At 57.9% G+C, this 25,050-nt stretch overlaps 1 protein-coding gene across 1 annotated transcript; it reads left to right on the top strand.

Annotated features, from left to right (window-relative positions):
• The first annotated feature begins 1,249 nt into the window (after window positions 1–1,249).
• On the top strand, window positions 1,250–23,450 carry TOP2A (DNA topoisomerase II alpha). Its single transcript, XM_054176596.1, has 36 exons — window positions 1,250–1,297; window positions 1,679–1,864; window positions 2,310–2,456; window positions 2,593–2,683; window positions 3,161–3,224; window positions 3,685–3,830; window positions 4,131–4,228; window positions 4,680–4,892; window positions 5,084–5,257; window positions 5,975–6,076; window positions 6,842–6,979; window positions 7,127–7,265; window positions 7,895–8,052; window positions 8,882–9,007; window positions 9,425–9,535; window positions 9,649–9,754; window positions 10,829–10,938; window positions 11,677–11,769; window positions 12,169–12,283; window positions 12,805–12,926; window positions 13,136–13,284; window positions 13,499–13,730; window positions 14,182–14,316; window positions 14,405–14,605; window positions 15,063–15,258; window positions 16,475–16,566; window positions 17,070–17,207; window positions 17,293–17,376; window positions 17,905–18,102; window positions 19,004–19,097; window positions 19,346–19,483; window positions 20,341–20,491; window positions 20,613–20,674; window positions 20,971–21,093; window positions 22,245–22,462; window positions 23,300–23,450. Exons 1-36 carry the CDS (start codon window positions 1,250–1,252, stop codon window positions 23,435–23,437), a joined length of 4,836 nt encoding a protein of 1,611 aa, XP_054032571.1. The 3' UTR covers window positions 23,438–23,450.
• Window positions 23,451–25,050: the final 1,600 nt, after the last annotated feature.

Here is a 25,050-nt window from a genome sequence, read left to right on the forward strand (position 1 = left end):
ACAAGGGCATCTCCCCAGCCTCCAGCTCAGCACCAGTGCTTGCCCCACAGGGCCAGCTGCTGGCCAAGTCCTGGAGCTCCCTCTTCGAGGGCTCAGCCGGTGCCACCCCACGGGCCCCCATCTATTCCTTCAACGGGCGCAACGTCCTGGCAGATGCCCTCTGGTGAGTCTGGCCACGGGGTGGGCACTGGCAGGGCATACCTGAACAATTCACCCTCTCTGGGAACCAGGGTGGGGGGCTGCAGCGGGGCCCCCCCGCCCCTGGCACTTGCACGGACACAGGAACTGGTGCAAAGAGCTGGAGGTGCCCTGGATGGTGTCCCCCAGCCCCTCTCAGTCCCATCCCCATCTGCAGGCCACGACGGCTGGCCTGGCACGGATCCACCCCACGGGGCAGCCATGCCCGCAGGAGGGATTGCCAGGGCTGGCGCAGCTCCGGCCCCGGGGAGGGCCTGGCCACCCCCCTGGGAGAGGGCAGGCTGCTGGCTGGGCACCGGCACAACTGCTCCGAGGCGCTGGCAGTGCTCTGCGTGGAGGTGGCCTTCCCCTACCGGCACATGTGGTGACCTCGGCAGCAGTGCCCCCCAGCTGCATGCCCCAGGCAGCACCCCCGGTCCTGCAGAGCTGGGGAAACAGCCCTGGGAGCCCAGGAGCAGCACGAAGGCAACAGCTGCAGCGTGGCAGCCATGTGAGAGCACCGAGAGGATGCCGACCCTGCAGCCAGGCTGCCCTGTGCTTGCCCCTGTGCCATCCCCACCGATGCCCATGCCACGGGGCAGCAGGGTGATGCCAGGCTGTGCACAGCTGCCTCCCTGTGTTTTCATCAAAGTAAATGTCACTGCCCAACAAATAAAGACACTAAAAAGTTGGTATTTTGGATGCCCCTCGGTGCTCAGTTACGGCTGGCCCTGCCTGGGCAGCAAGGGGCACAGCGGGGGACACACTGCAGCCAGCCCAGGGACTGGGAGAGGGTCTGGAGCCTCGGTGGGCTTCAGCCCGGTTGGGCTCGCTGCTAACAGTGGGGCTGGGTGGAGAGGGGATACCACGGAGCCAGGGCGATGCCACCGTTGCCAGGCAGCCAGGCACCACAGCAGCCTGTGCCAGAGTGCCAGCGGCAGGGTTTGCTTCGGCTGGAGACCGGGCAGGGCTTCGCTCCTCTCGGGCTGCAGGCAGCGGGGGGGTTGCCCCTTCCAGAGTGCAGGCAGCAGAATTTGCCTCTCCTGGTGCACAGACAGCAGACAGAGGCAGAATGTACAAGGCGTGGAACCCATCCTCCTCCTCCGCGGGCAGTGGGAAGGCAAGGGCAGGGCACGGGCACGGGGGTTGGGCACGGGGGTTGGGCACTGCAGAGGGGTCTGGGCAGCAGCAGAGTTTGGGGCTCTGCCTGCCAAGGCAGCAGCCCCCTGCTCAGGTGGTGGCTCTAGGGTTGGAATCCGGGCACACCCCGGGGGCTGGCACCTGTTGAAGAGGTAGAACTGTGCCTTAGTGTCCCCAGCGTGCCCCCTAAACCCACCCAGTGTACCCCGGGCACTGCCCAGCCTACCCAAGCACACAAACGGCCCCCGGCCAGGCGTTGGGCTCCGCCTCCCAGCGCCCTCCCTCTTCGCTCTTCTATTGGTCAATTTCGCTGCCCGTCCCGCAAGCGCCCCTTCTGAGTGGCTGGTTTGAATGTGAGCAGCTCCTGAGTGGCGGGACGGAGGGCAGGGGGCGGGCGTGTCCCCGCCCTCCCGCTGCGATTGGCGGAGGGTTTCGGCGGGCTGAGCAGAGGTTTGAAAGGCCCCGCGCCGTTGCCGCCGCCATCGCTTCTCTCAGCAGCCCTCACGTCGCCGCCATGGAGCTCCAGGAGACCCCCGCGCCCCTCCGAGTGCGTCCACTCCGTCCCTGCAGGGCTTCGGTTCCGCCGCCCCCTCCCCTCGCTGCTCCGGGCCCCTTCGGGGTCTCCCCAAGACCCTCAAGGCCTCCTCCCGTGGTCCTCCCCACGGCCTCTGGTGCCCTGATCCTCTGGGATGGCCCCCAGTGTGCGCCCCCAGCCTCCTCCGTTCCCCGGGGGCTTTCTCCATGCACCTTCTTGACCTACCCCGGGACTGATCCCCTCTCCGCTGGCCCCCGTGTCGCCCAGGCCCACTCCGATTCCTCCCTCCCTGGCTTGATCCCTCTGGGGCCTGCCGGCTCCGCTCCCGGCTCCCGTCCCGGTTCCCTTCCCGGCTCCGCTCCCGGCCCCTGTCCCGGTTCCCCTGCCAGCTCCGCTCCCGGCTCCCGTCCCGGCTCCCCTCCCGGTCCCTCACTGCCGCTGTCCCCTCCCCGAGCAGCCGGCGGATGAGAACCTCCGGTTGCCCAAGGGCGATGGCCCCAAGAAGCAGCTCTCGGTGGAGCACATCTACCAGAAGAAGACGCAGCTGGAGCACATCCTGCTCCGGCCCGACACCTACATCGGCTCCGTGGAGCTGGTCACCCAGGTACGGGAGCAAGCAGCCGGGGGGGTTGTGAACATCTGGTTCTAACGCACAGAACATCTGCCGTACAAGCAGATGGCCCAGAGGAGGAGGTGGACCTGGGGCCTGATGTGTATCCTGCCTGGCTTTTTGTCTCCAGCAAATGTGGGTCTTTGACGAGGACGTGGGGCTGAACTGCAGGGATGTGACCTTTGTGCCTGGCTTGTACAAAATCTTTGATGAGATTCTAGGTAAGGAGACCCCTGCTGAGTCGAGGAGGTTAACAATGGCTCTAAGAATGTCTTAAGAAATGTAAACTCGGTGCAAGAACCTCCCAGGTGCGCTGATATCCAGCTGCACTGCTGGCCAAGTAAGGTCCCCTGCATGCACCTTCATCATCATCACCCATCAAACAGTGGATGAGTGCTCACACAGCATGTGGGCTTGGACATCTTGGCTGCTGCTGGCCTTCCAGTAGCTCTATTTAATACCCAGCCACGGCATGCTGGCAACACTCTGTTACAAACCCAGTTTCATGCAGCCCCACACTCTCCCTTTTGTGTTAAACTGTGGGGCTCCCCTTTGTAGCTTGCAAGGTATTTGCACCCCAGGGTGGTTGTTAGCAACTCGTGGACATTTGGCATTCATTCTGCTGGAAGACACTTCACAGCTAATAGCTTGGTCTTGCTTGAGACCCTGCCCTAACAGCAGTGATCCTTCCCTTCCAGTCAACGCTGCAGACAACAAGCAGAGGGATAAAAACATGTCCTGCATCAGGGTCACCATTGATGTGTAAGTGGATTATGTTTTGGCTCCTTGCTTTCCCAGCTTAGATGTCCCTGCTTGAGCTGTTCCCTCAGCTGCTGCAGTGCTGGAGGGGGCTCATGGCCAGTCCAGCTTGAAGCAGTTGTGAAAGCTCTCTGCCGTGCCCTGGTGTCTTACCGAGTGCTGCCCTGTGAAACAGCTGCTTGCCGTTGGGGCCACTTCCCTCTTTTCTCCCTGCCGACCTCCTGATGGTGTAGCTGAGCACAGAGGGAGGACTTTTCCCTGTGGTGGTCTCTTTCCCTCTCCGCAGGGCTGAGCCTTTTGCTGTTGCCTTGTCCTCCCTCTGCCGGCTGCTGCTGCACTCGCCCAGCAGAGCTCCGCTGCTGAGGAAATGGCCTCTCCCCAGAGCTTTTGTCTGAGCCTTGCTTCACAGCTCACTGGCTTTGCAGCCTTCAGAACAGCCTTCTTTTGATGTTTCCCCCCCCAGAGAGAACAACACCATCAGCGTGTGGAACAATGGCAAAGGTATTCCAGTGGTGGAGCACAAAGTGGAGAAGGTCTACGTGCCTGCTCTCATCTTCGGGCAGCTGCTCACATCCAGCAACTATGACGACAACGAGAAGAAAGTCACAGGTAGGAAACACTCAGATGTTCACTAACATTGCTGAGCAGCCTGGAGTGAGAGAGAGGGGAAGGTGCTCCTTGATGCAGCACAGCATCTGAGTCCAGCAGAGAGAAGTCTCCATGCTCTGGTTTGCAGTGACAATGGTTCAGAGAGGAGGAGGAAATAATCCTCCTCGAATCGCAGGCAGCCCTGGCTTTGCAGCCACGTGCTGAGGGGGGCAGAGCTTGTTGCTTGTTGACAGTTGTGCTTTGGTGGCACTCAAGTGGACAAAGGGAATTGACCCCAGGCTGCTCTCCTCCTAATTCCAGGTGGGCGAAATGGTTATGGAGCCAAACTGTGCAACATATTTAGCACCAAGTTCACTGTGGAGACTGCATGTCGTGAATACAAGAAGCTGTTCAAGCAGGTATGGGCACTGCCCAGGTCAGCCAGGGCGTACCTGAGACCTTCAGGTGAAACTCTGAGCTTTTGCACCTTAGAGCTGCTTTCCATATCTGGAGGGATCCTGCAGGCAGGCTGGGGAGGGACTGTGGGGGTAGGCTGGGGGGCAGTGGTTGGAGCTGGAGCAGGGGAGGTTTAGGTTGGACACCAGGAGGAAGTTCTGTGTTGTGAGGGTGGTGACACTGGACCCAGGCTGTCCAGGGATGTGGTTGAGGACCCATCCCTGGAGACATTCAAGATGAGTCTTTAGGTGGCCCTGGGCAGCCTGCTCTAGTTGGAGGTGTCCCTGCTGCCTGCAGGGGGCTGGCCAAGATGACCTCTGAGGGTCCCTTCCAAGCTAATGCCACCTCTGAAAGTGTTCACAACTCAACCCCCCAAAGCTCCTGCAACTCCCAACCACCCTTCCTTTCCCCCAGACCTGGACAAACAACATGGGGAACGCTGGTGAGATGAAGCTGAAGCACTATGATGGAGAAGATTTCACCTGTGTCACCTTCCAGCCTGATCTGTCCAAGTTCAAGATGAAGATTCTGGACAAGGACATCGTGGCCCTGATGTCTCGCAGGGCCTACGACATTGCCGGCTCCACCAGGGATGTCAGAGTGTTCCTCAACGGGCAGAGGCTGCCTGTGAGTCAGGCTGGCAAAGCAGCAGGCACCCCCCTGGCTTGCTCACCTCCCCCCTGCACACAGCCAGCCCTTGTCAGAGCCATTGCTGTCACTGCAGACAGGAAAGAGAAAACTCTGCCTGAGTGCCTCCTCAGGGTGGGGAATTGCTCATGGGAGCTGCTCTGAGGCTGCTGTCTGCTCTCTGCCTGCAGGTGAAGGGATTCCGCAGCTATGTGGACCTCTACCTGAAGGACAAAGTAGATGAGACTGGGAATGCACTTAAGGTCATCCATGAGGAGGTGAATTCTCGATGGGAAGTGTGTTTGACTTTGAGTGAAAAAGGCTTCCAGCAAGTCAGCTTTGTCAACAGCATTGCCACCACCAAGGTAACTCCTGGCTTGCCTCAGTGGAGCCAGCACTTGGCTAAATCACCCATTCCTGTGCTGCTCTGTTGCTTAACTCTTCTGGACTACTTCTAGCCTTGAGTTTTACAAAGCACAGCTAAAACCTCCTCAATTTCATCACTGAAATGCAGAATTCAGAACCTGATGAGGCAGGAATCAAGGAAGGGAACATTTAAAGTCTGAATTGGAGAACAGAGGCAAAAAAAAAAACCACCCAAAGGAAATGTCAGCTTGCTCTAAGCAGTCAGCCCCTGGGGCTTTGGGCTTTTGTGTCCAGGCACAAATCCAGGCTGGGTGCAGAGTGGGCTGGGAGCAGCCCTGAAGAAAGAGCCTTGGGGGTGCTGGGTGCTGAGCAGCTCCCCAGGAGCCAGCAGTGCCTCCTGCAGCCCTCAGGCAGCTGGGTGCTGGGCTGCAGCCAGAGCAGGGTGGGCAGCAGAGGGGATCCTGCCCCATTCCATCCCTACCCTACCTAGGGCTATTCCTAAGCTTTGTTGCAAGCATGTTTCAGCTAAAATCACATCCCACTGCTCTGGCAAATTGCTTAACTCTTCCAGGAGCTCTGTTCTCCATCCTTGGTACCCTTAGCTGTTTTCAGATGCCAGTGGCAAACCCTCAGTTGCTTCACACTGCTTCATGCTTGCAGCCTGCAGGGGATCCCCAGGCATGGAGTCACCCCCAGCTCTCTGCTCTCTTCCTCAGGGTGGCAGACATGTTGATTATGTAGCTGACCAGCTGGTGACAAAACTCATTGATGTGGTGAAAAAGAAGAACAAAAATGGAGTTGGAGTGAAGCCTTTCCAGGTAAAGTGTCAGGATTCCCCAGGGGCAAATGCAACTCAAGCTCTGCTGCAGGCTCACTACAGCTTCCTGCATTCCTACAGCAATTCAGAACAGAGGCTTCCATTCTGTAGGCCACAGATATGAAACTGCTAATTAAAGAAGTCTCCTTGGCCAGGCTAACCCAATAACCATCTCTTGCTTCAGCTGAGGGAGCTGGGGTTGGTCAGCCTGGAGAAGAGAAGGCTCCAGGCAGACCTTAGAGCAGCCTTCTAAAACCTGAAGGGGCTACAAGAAGGCTGCAGAGGGACTGTTCCCAGAGGCCTGCAGGGAGAGGACCAGGGGCAATGGTTTGATCTGAGAGCAGAGCAGACTGAGATTGGGTGTGAGGAACAAGCTCTGCACCAGGTTGCCCAGGGAGGGGGTTGAGGTCCCATCCCTGGAAATGTTCAAGGCCACAAGGTTCTGAGCAACCTGCCCTGGTGGAGATGTCCCTGCTGAGTGCAGGGGGTTGGACTAAAGGCCCTCAGGAGGTCTCTTCCAACCCAACCCCCTCTGATTTTGTGATCAGACACCAGAAGCCACTCCAGGTGCACTCCAGCTCAGTCTCTCAGATAAAAGCTCTTTATGCTGAGAGCTGCTGAGGCCCTGACAGCCAACCTCACAGCACATTGCTCCCAGATTCCTTCAGGAGCCAGCAGAGACCTTTCCCCTGCTGTGTGCCTCCAGCAGGCAGCTGCCACCAGGCTGAGGCTTTTCATGTGTGCTGCTGCTTGTCTCTGACTCCAGGTGAAGAACCACATGTGGATCTTTGTGAACTGCTTGATTGAAAACCCAACCTTTGACTCTCAGACGAAGGAGAACATGACCCTGCAGGCCAAGAGCTTTGGCTCAACCTGCAAACTGAGTGAAAAATTCATCAAGGGGGTAAGTGATGAGCCCCAGAGCTGGGAGGCTGCTGCTGCTTACCCCGGCAGAGCCTTTCTCTTTGAAGTCTTGTCACGAGCCAAAGCAGAGGCAACTTCAATCCTGTCACCATGGCTGATTTGGGGCTGGGTTTGGTTTGTGTTGCAGGCAGTTTCCTGTGGCATTGTGGAAAGTATCCTAAACTGGGTGAAATTCAAAGCTCAGAGCCAGCTGAATAAGAAATGTTCAGCTGTCAAACACACCAAGATTAAAGGTGTTCCTAAACTGGATGATGCCAACGATGCTGGTGAGTGGCTGGCATCCTTCTGGAGCCAATCCATGCACAGACAACACTGGTGTTAGGCAAAGCCAAGAAGTCTCCTCTGGAAAGATGAGGAAACCTCTAGTCAGAGCTTAGCCTCCTTTGCCATCCATTTCCCCTGTGCAGTGCAACAAACCCTGCATGTGCTGAAGGATACTGCACTGAGTCAGAGAATCCTGGCATGGCTCAGGGTGGAAGGAGCTCAGAGCTCAGCTGCTCCAACCCCCCCTCCATGCCCAGGGACTCCTCTCAGCTGGACTCAGCTGCTCAGGGCCTCATCCAGCCTGGCCTTCAGCACCCCCAGGCAGGAGGCAGCCACAGCCTCCCTGGGCAGCCTGGGCCAGAGCCTCAGCTCCCTCACACTGAACAACTTCTTCCTCAGCTTCAAACCATTGCCCCTTGCCCTGTCCCTACACACCCTCAGGAAGTCTCTCTGCAGCCTTCCTGTAGGATCCCTTCAGCTCCAAGGTTCCGCTGGAGTCTTCTCCCAGCTCCCTCAGCCTGCCCTTGTAGCAGAGGTCTGCCCTTCTCCTGCCCTTCTCCCCTTCTTCCTGAGCAGCCTTTGATTTCACTTGTGAGTTAGGAAACTGATTTGATTTTCCTCCCCTCTGTAGGCAGCAAGAATTCTCTAGACTGTACTCTGATCCTGACTGAGGGGGACTCAGCCAAGACTTTGGCTGTGTCTGGCCTGGGAGTGGTTGGGAGAGACAAGTTTGGAGTTTTCCCTCTGCGGGGGAAAATCCTCAACGTCAGGGAAGCTTCTCACAAGCAGGTGAGTTGGGAACTGCTCCTGGGCTGCCTGGTAGGAGGTGAGGAATGCTTCCTGTGATGCTCTGACTGGGCTGGGACAGCTGAGCAGAGTGTCTTCAGTGCCCCAGTCTGCCCTGCTGGTGCAGTGGGAATGTTGCTTGGTTAAGCCCTGTTGGGTGTTCTGCCTGCAGGGATGGCTGAGTTTGTGTTGAGTGGGCCATGAGTGTTGAGGATGCTCCAGAGCCATGGCAGCAGCAGCCTGCAGGGATGGCTGAGTTTGTGTTGAGTGGGCCATGAGTGTTTAGGATGCTCCAGAGCCATGGCAGCAGCAGCCTGCAGGGATGGCTCAGTTTGTGTTGAGTGGGCCATGAGTGTTTAGGATGCTCCAGAGCCATGGCAGCAGCAGCCTGCAGGGATGGCTCAGTTTGTGTTGAGTGGGCCATGAGTGTTTAGGATGCTCCAGAGCCATGGCAGCAGCAGGCTGCAGGGATGGCTCAGTTTGTGTTGAGTGGGCCATGAGTGTTGAGGATGCTCCAGAGCCATGGCAGCAGCAGCCTGCAGGGATGGCTGAGTTTGTGTTGAGTGGGCCATGAGTGTTTAGGATGCTCCAGAGCCATGGCAGCAGCAGCCTGCAGGGATGGCTCAGTTTGTGTTGAGTGGGCCATGAGTGTTTAGGATGCTCCAGAGCCATGGCAGCAGCAGGCTGCAGGTTGGAAGTGCTGCTCCTAACCAACCCCAAGCACTGAGAAGGCAAACTCGGTCAGCATGACGCTTCTGGATCGTTTGAGGCTCTGCTGAGCTGCACTTCAGGTCTGCAAGACAAGGGCTTGACAAGCTGTGACCTCTTCCAGATCATGGAGAACGCTGAGATCAACAACATCATCAAGATTGTGGGGCTGCAGTACAAGAAGGCCTACGAGGACCAGGAGTCGCTGAAGACTCTTCGCTACGGGAAGATTATGATCATGACAGATCAGGTGAGGGTCACTCAGCTCCCACTGCAGGCAGGGAGAGGGGGGCAAAATGACATCTGACCACAAAGGATAGAAGAAAATACCTTCCTCCCACTGCCCTTCTTCTGCCCAGTGCTCTGTTCATTCCTGTATTTTAGTGAGCCCCAGAACTTCCAGCCACAAAGCACAGCAGGTAGAGGGGGGAGCAGCAGCACCACCTGAATGCTGTCTGCTTGCTGCTCCAAGCTTCCTGACCTGTCCTTGCTACCTTTGCACCAAGGGTCTGCCTTTTCTGGTTCATTTCCAGTAGTTCAAACACCACAGGATCACCATGTTTAGATGTGGGAGTCAATAAGGTCAGGTAGCTGGGATTAGGCAGTTGCTGTGACCCAGCAGTGGTCAGTTCCATCATGTCCCTGATGAAATGGCTTTCTCAATCAGGACCAGGATGGATCCCACATCAAAGGTTTGCTGATTAACTTCATCCATCACAACTGGCCATCTCTTCTGAAACACAACTTCTTGGAGGAGTTCATTACCCCCATCATAAAGGTAAGGGTTGGGAGGGTGAACAAGGGGAGAAGGGTTGGGAAAGATGAACAAGCAGAGACCCACTGGTCCCAGCCTGCCTCTCATTTCACACTTGCAATGTCTGTTTGCTGCAGGCCTCTAAAAACAAAGAGGAAATTGCCTTCTACAGCATCCCTGAGTTTGAGGAATGGAAAAGCAACACAAGGAACTACAACTCCTGGAAAATCAAGTACTACAAAGGTTTGTCTGAAATGAAATGGTGCAAGGAAGAGCATCTGTGGCTGAAATCAGTGAGGCCTGCTTCTGCAGAAGAGGCTAGGAGCAGGTGATCCCAAGCCTCTTCCCTCCCAGGAGATTCTGATTACAAATGCATGTGACAGAAACAAGGAAACAAGGAAACAATAACCTCAGTAAACTCTGCCCACATGCAACTCCAATATTCACCATCACAGAATGGCTCAGGGTGGAAGGGAGCTCAGAGCTCATCTCCTCCAATCTTCCCTCCATGCCCAGGGACACCTCTCAGCTAGACTCAGCTGCTCAAGGCCTCATCCAGCCTGGCCTGGAGCACCCCCAGGCAGGAGGCAGCCACAGCCTGCCTGGGCAGCCTGGGCCAGAGCCTCAGCAGCCTCACACTCAGCAACTTCTGCCTCAGCTCCACTCTGACCCTGCTCTGCCTCAGCTCCAAACCATTCCCCCTGGGCCTGGCTCCAGACACCCTTAGCAAAAGTCTCTCTGCAGCCTCCCTGCAGGATCCTTCCAGTCCTGGCAGGCAGCTCTGAAGTCCCCCTGGAGCCTTCTCTCCAGACTAAACAAAACCTCCCCAGCTCCCTGAGCCTGGCCACAGAGGTTGGCTCTCAGCAGAGCTGAGCAAAGGTGCAGAATCCTCTCTCCTGCCCTGCTGGCCTCAGCCCTCTGGCTGCAGCCCAGGCTACAAAGTGGCAGCTCAGGAGCAGCTCTGCTCAGCTGTGAGCTGCTCCCACAGCTCCTCCTGTGCTGGCGCCGAGTACTTGCTCTTAATGCTAAGTACTTAGCACTAAGTGTTTACTCCTAGCACTGAGCACTTACTCGCAGGTCAGAGAGTTGCCCCCTGCAGGACAAGGGCTGGATGAAGGAGGAATCCTTTCCTCAGACCAGCACAGCCAGCAGCTGCTCACTCCTCTGACCCTGCTGGGCTTTGGTGATGCCTTTCAGAGCGTCTGCAGGAAGTCAGTCTCGGTGCTGGACACTGAGATGATGCATCCCAAGCAGGCAGAGCAGAGGAGCTGGCAGGCAGGCAGAGGTGAGTGAGGCTGGCTGGCACTGTCTCTGCAGGTCTGGGTACCAGCACATCCAAGGAGGCCAAGGAGTACTTTGCAGATATGGCAAAGCATCGAATCGGCTTCAAATACTCCGGGCCTGCAGACGATGCTGCGATCACCCTGGTAACTCACCCTTGATTTAATTGCTGACCTGGTACCTTTGCTACTCCACTGCTTGGAGTGCTTTGTGTTTTCTCTTAAAATGCTCTTAAAGGCCTTTGGGCTTGAGACAATCTCCTGGTTACCAAGGCTACAGCTTCAGTCTGACCAGTAGGAGCAAACCTGCCCCTGGACCTCAGGCCAAGAGTACCCTTTTAATGATGGCTTTGAGATGTGGCTGGGAACAAACTAATCCCTGCAACCCAATTGACATTTGCAGCCACAATAGGAAATATTCCTTCACATGTTTCTGCATGTTCTGCTGCACTTTCCCCCAGGTCAGACCTTCCCCTTTCTCCCCCCCCCCAGATCTTCCCCTTGCAAAGTGCTTCAGCAGTGGGTTGGAACAGCCCTCTGTGAACTTCAGCATTCTGAGCTCTTGGGCAAGGCCAAAAGCCCCAAGGGTTGTTTTTTCCTCAAAATGTTAACTTCCCCCCAAAAACCCTACTTTACTTTTCTGGTATTGTGTTCAAAATCCTCACATTTAAACCTTCCACAGCTCCTAAAGCCTGGGGGGGTAATGAAGCTCTCAGTGTTGAGCTGCTGGAAGCTGTGACTGCCCTCCCCGGGCTGTTCAGCCACCCTGCTCAGTGGGGGAGTCTCCTGCAGGCAGCCTGCTGCAAGCTTTGTTTTGCTGGTGTGATCCACCAGGCCCACAGCCCCCCTAGAGCATCCCTGACCTGTTCACTTTGTAACACCCAGGCCTTTAGCAAGAAGAAGGTAGATGAGAGGAAGGAGTGGCTGACTAACTTCATGCAGGACAGACGGGAACGGAAGCTCCACGGCCTGCCCGAGGTAAGCTCTCTGCAGCTGAGGCCAAGGGTTCCCTGCTGCCCCAGGGCTCTGCTCAGCTGCTCTCTGCCATGCCAGGGCTGCACCCAGCTCCCAGTCAGCCAGGCACTCACCTCCTGACAGGACAGCTCAGGATTTGGCAGGGGAGGCTTTGCTCTCTCACCAGTGGAGCCTCACTGGCAGGTCCCCAGCAGCTCCTTGCATTTCTCTCTTCCCTTTTCACTGACTGATAGAATGGGTTGGGCTGGAAGGGACCTTCAAGATCACCCAGATCTAACCTCCCTGCTCTGGGCAGGGACCACCTCTCAGCTAGACTTGGCTGCTCAAGGCTTCATCCAACCTGGGTAAGGAACAGGTCAGACCCTGTTAAAACTAAGGCAGCCTTGCACCTCTCTTCCTTAGGAATACCTGTATGGGAAGGACAGGGATTTCCTGACCTACAATGACTTCATCAACAAGGAGCTGGTGCTGTTCTCCAACTCAGACAACGAGAGGTCCATCCCATCCCTGGTTGATGGTGAGTTACTGCAAGGGCCTGATCCTGCTCAGAGCACTGCCCACGATAAAATCAGTGTTTGCCAGCTCAGCACCACCAGGGAACCTGCTGCCTGCAGGGGCAGGCTCCTGAAGCCTCTTCTCTGCTCCCAGGCTTTTCACTCTTGGCATCAAATGTCTGCTCCATTTTCATGGAATGGGCTGGGTTGGAAGGGACCTTCAGGATCAGCCAGTCCCAAGCCCCTGCCATGGGCAGGGACACCTCCCACCAGCCCAGGCTGCTCAGGGCCTCATCCAGCCTGGCCTTGAACACCTCCAGGGAGGGGACAGCCACAGCCTCCCTGGGCAGCCTGTGCCAGAGTCTCACCACCCTCACTGCTAAGACTTTCTTCCTCGTCTCCAGTCTCAATCTCCCCTCCTCAAGCTGAATTTTGTGTTGTATCACTGCAAGTACCAGGCCCCTGGGGCAGCCTGGAGGTGCACACAGAGAGAGCAGAGCCACTCTGTGCACTCTGACCCCAAGGTCCTGTCTGTGCTGCTCAGGTTTGAAGCCAGGGCAGAGGAAGGTTCTGTTCACTTGCTTCAAGCGGAACGACAAGCGGGAGGTGAAGGTTGCTCAGCTGGCTGGCTCTGTGGCTGAGATGTCCTCTTACCACCATGGGGAGGTGAGGCCCTGCCCTGCCCTGCCCTGCCCTGCCCTGCCCTGCCCTGCCCTGCCCTGCCCTGCCCTGCCCAAGGCTTTTCCTAGAACCCTGGAACAGCTCAGGCTGGAAGGGAGCTCAGAGCTCATCTGCTCCAACCTCCTTTGCCTTAAACTTTGTGCTTCTGGCGCAGAGCTCTGCCCCTGCAGCCCTGACCCTTGCTTGCCTTGCAGGCCTCACTGATGATGACCATCATCAACTTGGCTCAGAACTTCGTGGGCAGCAACAACCTCAACTTGCTGCAGCCCATTGGGCAGTTCGGCACCAGGCTGCACGGTGGGAAGGACTCCGCCAGCCCTCGATACATCTTCACCATGCTCAGGTCAGCACTGAAGGCTTCTGGTGGCACCTCAGAGGGGTGCAGGGAGAGGCTGGAGGGCAGAGCGAGTTCACTTCTCCCTTCTACACCTTGGGAGTACTGGGAGGCAGCAGCAGCTGCAGTGCGAGGCCGGGGGCGCGGGGCCGGCGGGTGGCGCTGGGAGGGCTCTCCCAGCCCCGCGGTAAGAGCCTGGGCCGGCCCCGTGCCCCCCCCGCAGCCCCCTGGCGCGGCTGCTGTTCCCAGCCGTGGATGACAGCGTCCTCAACTTCCTGTACGACGACAACCAGCGGGTGGAGCCCGAGTGGTACATCCCCATCGTGCCCATGGTGCTGCTGAACGGCGCCGAGGGCATCGGCACCGGCTGGTCCTGCAAGATCCCCAACTTCGACGTCCGCGAGGTGGTGAACAACATCCGGCGGCTGCTGGACGGAGAGGAGCCCCTGCCCATGGTACCAGCACAGCCCTCAGGGGGGAGGAAGGGAGCTCCAGCCTCCCCACCCGGGCAGGGACAGCTCCCAGCTGCACTCAGCTGCTCAGGGCCTCAGCCACAGCCTCCCTGGGCAGCCTGGGCCAGAGCCTCAGCAGCCTCACACTCAACAGCTTCTTCCTCAGCTCCACTCTAACCCTGCTCTGCCTCAGCTCCAAACCCTTCCCCCTTGGGCTGTCTCTAGATAACCTCAGGAAAAGTCTCTCTGCAGCCTTCCTGCAGGATCCCTTCAGGTGCTGGAGGGCAGCTCTGAGGTCCCCCTGGAGCCTTCTCCAGGCTGAGCACCCCCAGCTCCCCCAGCCTGTGCTCACAGCAGAGCTGCTCCATCTTGCTCCTTGGTTTATTCAGCACAGTGTTGGAGCATTTCGTGCAAGTGCTTAAACCCAGGAGCTGACCCTCTGCTTTCTCCTTAGCTGCCCAGCTACAAGAATTTCAAAGGCACCATAGATGAGCTGGGGCCTAACCAGTACATCATCAGTGGGGAGGTGTCCATCATTGACTCTACAACCATTGAGATCACAGAGCTGCCTGTCAGGACCTGGACACAGGTAACAAGCAGCTCCTCTGCCCTCAGGAAGGCTCAGTGGCCTTGGGAGCTTTGCACCTCCGTGGCTCTGACTCTGATTCTCTTCTCAGACTTACAAAGAGCAAGTTCTGGAGCCCATGCTGAATGGGACTGAGAAGACTCCCCCCCTGATCACAGACTACAAGGAGTACCACACTGACACCACAGTCAGGTTTGTGGTGAAGATGACTGAATCCAAACTGGCTGAGGCTCAAGCAGTGGGGCTGCACAAGGTCTTCAAACTCCAAACCAGCTTAACTTGCAACTCCATGGTATGTGAGAGGGGCTGCTGAGCAGAGCCCTTGGTTTAGCATGGGGCAGTGATCTGTTCAGCTTGGGTGGTTCTGCTGTGGTTGGAGTTAGAGCTCCTTCCTGAACAGCCTTCAGAAGGTCAAGAGAGCAGCTTGGGAGTGGGCCTGAGTGGGGTGGTTTTGCCTGAAGGAGTCAGAGTGGTCTGAAATCACAGTTCAGAGGCCTCTGTTGTGACAGCAGCAGCAGCAGCATCCAGTGCTCTGACAGGGTGGGAAGCTTGATGCCAGACGTCCTGCAGCCGGCTCTGGGAGTCCAGAAGCCTCTGCCCCAACTGAAGCCACTTCTGAACCACCACTGAGCGCTGGTCACCTGCTGGCCACCACTGCAGCTGCACTCTCACCTGTGCTCTGGGGGCACCTCAGTGGCTCTGCAGACCGCTTCTGCCACCCTAATGCCTGGCTTCCTCCTTGCCCCCAGGTCCTGTTTGACCACGTTGGCTTTCTCAAGAAGTACGACTCCCCCCAGGACATCCTGAAGGAGTTCTTCGAGCTGCGGCTGCGCTACTACGGCCTGCGGAAGGAGTGGCTGCGGGGGCTGCTGACTGCCGAGGCCAGCAAGCTCAGCAACCAGGCTCGCTTCATCCTGGAGAAGATCGATGGCCAGCTCGTCATCGGTAGGGGGCGCTGCTGGGGGGAGGAGCTGTGCCCTGCAGGCCTGCCAGCAGCCCCTCAGCCTCAGCCTGCCTCTCGGCAATCTGCTCTGGAGCTTAGCTTCCTGCTCCAGCAGAGCTTCCCTGCTGCCCAGCACGATGCCCAGAGCGAGGCAGGGAGCCCACAGCCCTCCTGCTGTCTGCCTGGCAGCCTCTTGAGGGCACAGGTGGGGTTTTTGCCACTCTAGCACCAACTCCTCTCTGGCCCTGACTGCAGGGACAAGCCTGCAGCGGGGCTGCAACGTGGGGGGAGTGGTTTCTGTCGAGTGCACACTTCTGAGGCGCTCAAACCTCTGCTCTCTTTGTGAGCCCCTGAAAGAACTGTTCCAGATCATGTCCTCAGAGGCCTGAGGCTTCCAGCACAGAAGATCCTCAAGTTAGCAGCATCTGAGGATCATGAGCTGGGGAAGAGAGCAGCAGATCTTTGTTCCCAGCTCTGGCATTTTCCAGGCAGCTTTCCCACCTCCCTCTCCAAGGCAGCCTGTGCTGCACTGCGCTCCCAGAGGACACAGCTCAGCAGAGGGCTGTGAGCTGCTCTGTGGTTTGTGTCTGAGGGGCAGCCCAGCACTGCCAGCAGCCTGTGTCCATCTGACTGGGCTCAGGAAGAGAGCATGCCCCTGGAAGGCCTTTGCTTGCCTGCTTGTGCTAAGCAGCTGCAAGGCTGACAGGCTGGGATCTGTTTGTGTCTCATGGTTGGTTGCCTCTGATAATCTCCAAAGCAGCAGATCCCAGCTGCAGCATTTCCTCTGGCTGGGGCACTCAGTGTGGATTTCCCAGGTGATGCCCACAGAGGTGCCAGCAGTACCAAGCCCTCTGAGTGCTGGCAGGGGTTTTCCTCCACCCACCTGCTTGCCTATTGTCACTGAGCCCTTTTGATGCCATCACACCTTTAATTCCCTTTACCCCAAACTCCCTGTGGCAGGGGAAGTGTGGAAAGGAAGAAGGGAAACCCTGGCAGGGCTCTGGCAGCTGCTGCTGCTGGCTGTAGGAGTGATGCTGCCCTGACAAACCACCCCTGAAACAGAAACATTTGAGCTTCAGGCTCCTCCTTGTGTCCCTCTGGTGAGGCACAGCTGCTCCAGAGGCTGGCAGGATGCTGAGCTGCTGCAACCATGGGTCCAGCATTTAAAGCTCAGCTGGTAGTGGGCACCAGCACCAACCCTGAAATGTCTTCTTCCAGAAAACAAACCCAAGAAGGAGCTGATTCAGCTGCTGGTGCAGAGGGGATATGAATCAGACCCAGTGAAGGCCTGGAAGGAGTCACAGAATGAGGTAATGCTGGGGTCATCCCCTCCAGGCAGATCCAGGCTGCCCTCTCTCTCTCTGAAGCTCCATGTGGATGGAGCAGCCCAAGCTGCTTTGGTAGGGTTCAGGAGCTGTGTCTGCTGTGGCTGTGCTCAGGAACACAAAACACCTCCTGTGCAGAAGGTGCTGAGCCCCAGACACTGGGGCTTGAGGCTGGTGGCTCAGCAATTCCTGCTCTTCCCTCAGGGTCTGCTCCCAGCTGTGGGGCACAGCTCTGGGGAGGGCTCTGGGGAAGGTGGCAAAACTTGAGGAGAGAATCTGGGCTATGAAGCCAGAGAGGCCAAAGAGAACTCAGCAGAAGAGACTTGGGGACTGTTGCTGCAGCTGGATCCCTCTCTGTGCTACCAGCTGAGGCCTGCAGAACTCCCATGGCTGTGCTAGAGGGGTCTGGGACACCCTGAGCTGATTGCATCACTGGCCTCACCCTGCAGGGAATCTGTTGACAAAGTTTGCTTTAAATCCACACTCAGGAAGAAGAGAAAGGGGAGGAAGAGGAGGGTGACAAGGAAGCTGCTGCTGGCCCAGACTTCAACTACCTGCTGAACATGCCCCTGTGGTACCTGACCAAGGAGAAGAAAGAGGAGCTCTGCAAGCAGAAAAACAACAAAGTTTGTGCCTCCCTCTCCTTAGCCAGGCTGGGGCAGCTCCCTGGCTCCAGACAGGCCCTCAGCACTCTCCCTCTCCTTCCCCTAGGTAAAGGAGCTGGAAAACCTGAAGAGCAAGAGTGCCTCTGACCTGTGGAAGGAGGACCTGGCTGTCTTTGTGGAGGAGCTTGATGTATGGCAGTGCTCAGTGCAGAGGATTGGCTCTTGGGTTGGCTTAGCCAGCAGCTCTTGGTTGCTGTAGCAAGGGAACTGCAAAAGCTAACTCCTGCCTGAGGAGAGCAAAAGCTTTCTGCTCCCTCCTAGCTTGGGGCCAGGGAGGCCCAACACCAAAGTGGCCTCTGGGAGGTGGTCAGTTGCCAGTCTGAGGAGTGAAGAGGGGGGCTGGAGAGAAAAGCAGTGCTGGGATGTAGATCAGAGGGCTCTGGGGACACTGAAGAGCTGAGGGAAGAGCTGGGCTGTGCTGAACAGAGCCCAGCCTGTGGGCACCATCACCCCTGGGCACCATCACCCCTGGGCACTGCCTGTGTCTGCTCCTGCTCCCCAGGCCACCAAACTGCAGCTGTGCCTTCCCTCAGTGCTTGCAGACCTGCAGATGTGTGCCAGAGGGGGGACAGCTGGTGGGCTCAGCAGGGCCAGGGGCTGTGTGGTGGGCTTCCAGCAGAGGGACTCTCATGGCTGTGCTCTCTGCTCTGCTGTGCAGGTGGTGGAAGCCAAGCAGAGGCAGGATGAGCTGGAAGGCTGTGTGGGGAAACCCCTGAAGGTGAAAGGAGGGAAAACCAAGGTGAAGAAGCTGCAGGTAGCAGAAGTGATGCCATCCCCTCATGGTGTAAGGGTTGTGCCTCAGATCACTGCAGAGATGAAGGCAGAGGCAGAGAAGAAAACCAGAAAGAAAGTGAAGGTAAGCAAGGACCATTCCAAGTCTTCCTTCACAACCCCTTCAGTGCAGTGCTGAAGCCATCCAAGGTGGTGCTGGCTGAAGCTGTCCTGCTGAGGCAGCTGCTCAGGGAGAGGGCCTGGGGAGCGCTGGCAGTGGATGTTGCTGAGGCTCAAGAGCAGAGTCTGAGTGTAGCAGGAGATGGCTTGGAGGGAAATCTTCTGGCACAGCACAGATCACAGTGGCAGGGCTGGGCTGCTGGCTCAGGAGTGAAAAGGCAGAAGGTTGCTGTGGATGTCCTGGGGATTTTATGCATCCAGCAGGCAGGAGGCACAGGCAGTAAATTCCCTTCTCCAGAGCAGCCTTGGCATTTCCAGTCATGCTCTCAGCCACTCCATGCAATGATTGCTCTTGATCTCGAGGAGATGAAGAAGAGTTAACTCTTTCTGTGGTTGCAGTGATGCCTTTCAGCCATTTGCAGCACAGGAAACCCAACTCTGCCCTCAGCTGCTGGGAGCTGTGGGGCAGAGCTGGGGCTCCTTTCCTGCAGGTGGTTCCAGCTGAGTCTCTTTCCTGTCAGAGCAACCTGGCCCTGTTGTTTTTTAACCCACCCTGTTGAGTTCAGCATCCTCCACACCCCCAGGGCCAGCCCATCAGCACACAAAGGCTGCACCAAAGGGCTCCTAGCAGCAGGGGCAAAGTTCCTGTTGTGGTTCAGGTTGGATTTTGCATCCCACAGCAGCTGCCCTGGGGCTGGGTCCTGCCTGGTTGCCCTGGCTGCTCCTTTCCACGGGCAGCTGCTTTCACAAACAGAGCTCTCCCCTCACTGACTTCCATACCTCTGAGGCAAGCAGCTCCCTCCTGGGTCACTCCTTGTGCCCCATGGCCCAGCTGGCTCAGCAGAGCCTTCTGCTCCTCTCTGCAGAGTGAGAAAAACGAATCTGATGAGAATCAAGAAGGAGACAAAGAACCTTCAGGCCTGAAGCAGAGGCTGGCAAAGAAGCTTAACACTGAGAAAGGTAAAAAGGCTGAGAAGATTTATTCCATGGCTGGGAAGGGAGGGGAATGGTGTAAAGAAGTTAGCTGACCTCTTCCTGAAGGGGAGGAGAAACATCCAGGATCCAAACCCAAAGTGGAAGTGCTCCTGGCTGGCAGGCAGAAGCCAGCTGGAGGCTTGAAGGCAGAATCCTCTGAGTTCAGTGCTGCAGTTCTGTGCTGAGCCTGAGGTGCTGAGCCTGGGGCTCAGCTGCCTGCTGGTGTGTTTCAGGTGTGAAGAGGCAGGCCACCCTGCCATTCAGGCCCCTGAAGAAGAAGAAAAGAAACCCTTGGTCTGACTCAGAGTCTGATTCTGAGCCTGACTTTGAAGCTCTTCCTCAGAGAGAGAAAGTCGTTCGCCAGGCAGCAGGTGAGTGGCAGCACAGCCACAGCAGCAGGCACAGCTCCTGGGGCACAACCTTCCACAGGCTCTGCCTGGAGCCCCCAGCAGCAGAGGCATGTGGAGCTGCTGGGGTGGGGCCAGAGGAGGCCACAGAGATGAGCAGAGGGCTGGAGAACCTCCCCTGTGGGGACAGGCTGAGGGAGCTGGGGCTGTTTGGCTTGGAGGAGGCTGCAGGGTGGCCTTACAGCAACCTTCCAGTACCTGAAGGAGCTTCAGGAGAGCTGGGGAGGGCCTTGTGACAAGGGCTGGGAGTGACAGGATGAGAGGTGATGGCTTGGAGCTGGGAGAGGGCAGATTGAGTCTGGAGATAAGGAGGAAATTCTTGCCAGTGAAGCTGGGGAGAGCCTGGCACAGGTTGCCCAGGGAGGCTGTGGCTGCTTCCTCCCTGGAGGTGTTCAGGGCCAGGCTGGATGAGGCCCTGAGCAGCCTGTGCTGGTGGGAGGGGTCTCTGCCTGTGGCAGGGGGCTGGAACTGGCTGATCCTGAAGGTCCCTTCCTACCCAACCCATTCCATGACTCTTGAGGCAGCTCCTGGGCAGGGCTGACAGTTTGTGACAACCAAATCTTGGTACCAGCTGAGCAGATTCTCAGCAGGCTTTGGGAGGAAGAGCACAGCAGGAGGGGGGAGGGAGGAGCTTTGTGACCTCTCTGCCTTGGGGAGCTCAGGCTGCTCCACAGTCTGGAGCCCTGTGCCTGGCAGCCTCAGTGTCTGCTTGGGGTTTGTTCCCATCTTTAGTTTCTAATAACTGCAGCCACAATATTTGACAACAAAGCCAGCTGCTCCCTGCCAAGTGTGTAAAGTGCTGCATCTGCCTCCTTCCCCAGCCAAAGCCAAGCCCATCAGCAGCCTGGACTCGGATGAAGATCTCTCCAGCTCGGATGAGGAGTCAGAATTCCAGGCCAGCAGCGATGGCAGCACCGAATCAGACTCAGGCACCAAAGCAAAACCTTTGCCCAAGCCCAGAGCTGCTCCAAAGTGAGTTTCCCTCCACTGGCAGGGGGCTGTGCTGCTGCTGTGGGAGCTGGCAGCTCACCCTCCTCACTGCACCTCCTGAGTGCCTCCTGAGCTCACCTGGCACCTGGGGTTTGTGTTCCAGGGAGACCACTGAGAAAGCAGCCAAAGCTCCCAAGCAGAAGGCCCTGCCAAGTGCAGCCCCTGGTGAGTACAAGAAGCTGGTTGGTGTTCCCCAAAGCCCACAGCAGTGCCCTGGGCTCTTGATCTGTGTCTAACACTGCCATGGGGCCAGGAGGGGATCCTGCCCCTTTGATCTGCTCTGCTGGGGCAGGAGCAGGCTCCAGTGCTCCCCAGGCTTTCTGCCTGAGTTGGGTCTGCCATGATCCCAGCTTGAGGAGATCCTCCCAAGTGGACCCAGAGGATTGCTTCCTGCCCTGCTGCCTGCAGCCAGAGCAGATCACTGCACTATTCCAGACTCACTTCCTGCTTTCTTCATGCAGCCCAAGATGCTGCTGAGCAGAGCCTGAGTGAAGCTGCTGCAGATCCTCCTCCCTTTGTGCCTCAGAAGAAGAAGACTGTGTCCAAAAAACCTGCAGCAGCTGAGAAGGTTGCAGCCACCAAGGGTGAGGGAGCTGCAGCAGGAGCAGTTTTAGCTCACAGTTGTTATTCCTGTGGGAGAGCAGCTGAGGGTTGCTGCTGGGCACTCAGGGAATGAAGCCTGCAGTGCAGCAGAGGTCTGAGGCTTGTGGCAGAGGCTGCCTGGTTGGAGGCAGTCTGTGTCCAAGCAGATTGTGTTGGACTTCATCTCAGACATGTTTGCAGGGAGGGAATTTTCACTGGGGAACAGGAGAAGTGAAAGCTTCCTGCAGGGCTCTGTGATCCTTGGCAGGAGCAGTCTGAGTGGAATTTGTGCCTTGTTCCACTTCACATCTCCTTGGGAAGAAAGCCCTTGGTGGCTGCTTCCCAGCAAGGAGGAGAGCTGCTCTCGGGGCACTTGGAGCTATTTACTGCTGCCTCAACCTTGTGAATGTCCAACAGCAGCCTCAGGCTGGTTTGCAACTTCACTGCCTAGAGTCAGGCTCTGCTGGGGGGGCTGAGCCCAGCTCTGCTGGGGGGCTGAGCCCAGCTCTGCTGGGGGGCTGAGCCCAGCTCTGCTGGGGGGCTGAGCCCAGCTCTGCTGGGGGGGCTGAGCCCAGCTCTGCTGGGGGGGCTGAGCCCAGCTCTGCTGGGGGGCTGAGCCCAGCTCTGCTGGGGGGGCTGAGCCCAGCTCTGCAGTGCTCTGCTCCTGCTCCCTCCACTCCTGAAGGGAGAAAGCCTCTTAGCATTCTGGAGTGAGCTGAAGCTTCACCTGGAGAGGTGCTCCAAGAAGCTGTTGGATGAAAAGCCAGCACCACAGAAAGTCAGAATGGAGCTGAGGAGCTGCCCAGGTCCCTGCTCAGCAGCCATGGTCAATCCTTCCCCAGGAGCAGCTGGGGAGGTGTCAGATGGGTTACCTGGCCTTGAGAGCTCAGCTCTGAAATAGTCTGCAGATTGCTTTGGGTACAGTTTAATTTGATCCTCTCAGAGCAGTGGAACTAAGCAGATGAACAACCTCATTTCTCATCAGCTGCTGAGGACAGCCCAGGCTTGGGAAGGGGAGAGAGAGGCCCTGGGTGCTGAGAGAGAGAGGCCCTGGGTGCTGAGAGAGAGAGGCCCTGGGTGCTGCCCTGGCAGTGCTGCTGCCTGGGTGAGGAGAGGCAGTGCAGCCAGGGCCTGACAGCAGGTTCTGTTGCAGAGCACCAGCCATCCATCATGGAGATCCTGGCCAGGAGGAAGGTGCCCAAGGCTGGCAAGACCTCAGCAAAGGAGAAGTCTGAGCCCTTGGAGCTGGGCCCACAGGGTGACGAGAGGCCTGGGCCGAGCAGGGGCCGCAAGGTCACCAAGAGGCAGCCCAAGGGCTGCCACTCAGACTCAGACTCAGACTTTGGGCCTTCAGCTCCCACTGCAGTAAAGGTTTGTGCTCTGCTCCTGCTGCTCCTGGTGCTGGTTCTGGCAGGAGGAAGGATCATGGAATTGTTTTGGTTGGAAAAGACCTTCAGGATCTTTGAGTCCAACCAGTATCTAACTGTGCCAAGGCTGGGGCTGAACCACAGCCCTCAGCACCACAGCCCTCAGCACCACATCTCCCCTCCAGAGAGGAAAATTCTGCTCATGTCCAACCTAAACCTCCCCTGGGGCAGCTTGAGGCCATTTCCTCTCACCCTCTCCCTTGTTCCTTGGGAGCAGAGCCCCACCTGGCTCCAGCCTCCTTCCAGGGAGCTGCAGAGAGCAAGGAGGTCTCCCTCAGCCTCCTCCAGCCTCAGTGCCCCCAGCTCCCTCAGCTGATCCTCCCCAGACCTCTTCTCCAGACCCTTCCCCAGCTTCATTGCCCTTCTCTGGACCCCTTCCAGCCCCTCAGTGTCCTTGGTGGCCCAAAACCAAACCCAGCACTCAAGGTGTGGCCTCCCCAGTGCCCAGTCCAGGGGCACCATCCCTGCCCTGCCCTGCTGCCCACACCATTGCTGCTCCAAACCAGGACACTGGTTGGCCTTGGCCACCTGGGCACCCCTGGCTCATCTTCACCTGCTGCTGACCAGCACCCTCAGGTCTTTCTGCTGGGCAGTTTGCAGCCACTGTGCCCCAGCCTGGAGCAGAGCTGGCTGTGGGCAGGGGGCTGGGCACACCTCCTGACCCCCCGCTGCTGCTTTGGTCTCATCAAGGCCAGAGCTCCTGGGGGACCTGCTGGTGTTTTGTGCTCCTAAGAGAGGGCTCAGGTTCACAGCTCACCTCCTGCCTCTGCTTCTCCTCCAGAAGTCCAGGCCAGATGAGGACAGCAGCAGCTCGGGTGGTGGCAGCCAGCCCGTGGTCAGCACTGCCCGCGCCAGGCCTGGCCGCACCAAGAAGCCTGTCCAGTACCTGGAGGAGTCCGACGAGGATGACTTCTTCTGAGCCTCGAGGCTGAGCTCAGCCTGCTGCATCCAGCCTGCCCTCACCAGGGCCTCCAGCAGAGCTCTCCAGGAGCTCTCACCAAATTCTCAGGCTGGGCAAATCCTTTTGTTGAGTTTAGCTTAGTCCAGGAATCCCTTGTTGAGCACAGCCAAGGCTGGAAACCACTTCAGATTTGGTGAAGTAGGAAGAATCCCTGCAGCTCCCTGAGCCCTGTGCCCAGCTGCTGCTGCTGGGCTGCCCTCAGCCCCAGCCAGCTGAGCTCTTCTGACACTTTGTGGTCATTTTAACGTTCAGGCAAGGTTTACAGCAAGCCCAGTTCATTGACCCCCCCCGGGTGGTGCCTTCCCCTTTTAGTCAGCTTTCAAAGCAATAGAGAAAGAAAGAAGCAGCTCTTAGGCCCCCAGCTTCCCAGGACTCCACCTTGGAGGTTTGCTTCCCTCAGGCCCTCTCCCTCAGCCTCTGAGCTTCCCCTCTGGTTGCTGACCCCAGGTTCCAGGGCAGGGCTGTGCAGATGTCTCCTGACGGCGCTGGCAGCTTTATCTCCTGTCTGCCTGCCAAGCAACCCAGGCTGAGCTGCTGCAGCCCAGGGGTCACCTCTGGCTAAGAGCCACTTGTGGCTGCCATGCCTGGTGCTGCAGAGCCTCTGCAGCTGGCTGAGGGAGAGGAGAGGACAGCAGGACAGACCTTCATCACCCTGCCCCTGTGGCTCCTCGGCAGCCTCGGCCTCCTCCTGCCTGCCTGTTCCTGCAGACCAAGAGCTTCCCCCCGGCTGCTGCCCCTGCTGGGCAGAGCTCCCAGCGCTCAGGTGCCTCAGCAGGAGCAGGGAGCTGTGGTCATCCCTTTGGAGGTCCTTCCCTGGGCTCTTTGTCTCGCTGTGCCCCGGGAGCCTCCCCTCCAGCTCTGCCTCTTGCCTGTCCTTGGTTTAAGTGTTTTCTGTTTCCTCTTGTCCTCAGTTTCTGTCCTTTTAAATATTTATGCAAGAAAAGTGTTTTCACTCGAGTTTCTTCAATAAAAGAGGTTAGCCTCAGCTGCCTGTTTCTTGCTCTCCCCCTCACGCCGCCTCCCCAGGGCTTGGCTTTGTTCAGGCCGAGCTCTGCCGTTCTCGGGAGCGGGAGGCCATCGGCGCCCCCCCAGCCCGGGCTAAATGGGTCACAGCCCTTGGCCGGGGGCTGCTCAGCTCCCGGGGCGCTTCCAGCGCTGCTTCGGTGCCATTGTTATGGAAATGGCCTTCGAGAAGCTCTGCCGCGGCCAGAGGCTTCCGAATTCCTCTGAAGGCTCCTGCGGCCCCCGCTGCCTGCCCGCTGCAGCCCAGCTGCCCCAGCTTCTGCTTCCGTGCCCACAGGTGGGCAGGGGCTGAAGCTGCCAACGTGCCCGCAGTGCCAGGCTGGGGAACTCCGCTCGGGTGGTGCTGCTGGGCTGGAGGCACAGCCCGGGGGGGGCTGCTCCTGGCAGAAATGGGGAGGGGTCGTGAGAGGTCCCTGCAGCGGGGAGGGTCCGAGGTCACTGCTTAAGCCATGGGGGATGAGCTGTGGTGTCTCACGCCCCCACCTCTGGGTGCTCAGCACCCCAAAGCACCGTGCCCGCGGCTGAACCACACCGTGCAGGGTTGGCAC

The sequence above is a fragment of the Dryobates pubescens genome, chromosome 36 (genome assembly GCF_014839835.1).
Source record: "Dryobates pubescens isolate bDryPub1 chromosome 36, bDryPub1.pri, whole genome shotgun sequence".
Lineage (NCBI taxonomy): Eukaryota > Metazoa > Chordata > Aves > Piciformes > Picidae > Dryobates > Dryobates pubescens.

What these genes read in the sequence shown, in the direction of transcription:
- TOP2A (XM_054176596.1), top strand. Translation starts at nt 1,250, where the DNA reads ATGTACAAGGCGTGGAACCCATCCTCCTCCTCCGCGGGCAGTGGGAAG. An exon ending in ACAAGAAGCTGTTCAAGCAG is followed by an intron (nt 4,229 to 4,679) that starts GTATGGGCACTG and finishes CCTTTCCCCCAG; the next exon opens with ACCTGGACAAACAACATGGG. An exon ending in CCTGCCAAGTGCAGCCCCTG is followed by an intron (nt 20,675 to 20,970) that starts GTGAGTACAAGA and finishes TTCTTCATGCAG; the next exon opens with CCCAAGATGCTGCTGAGCAG.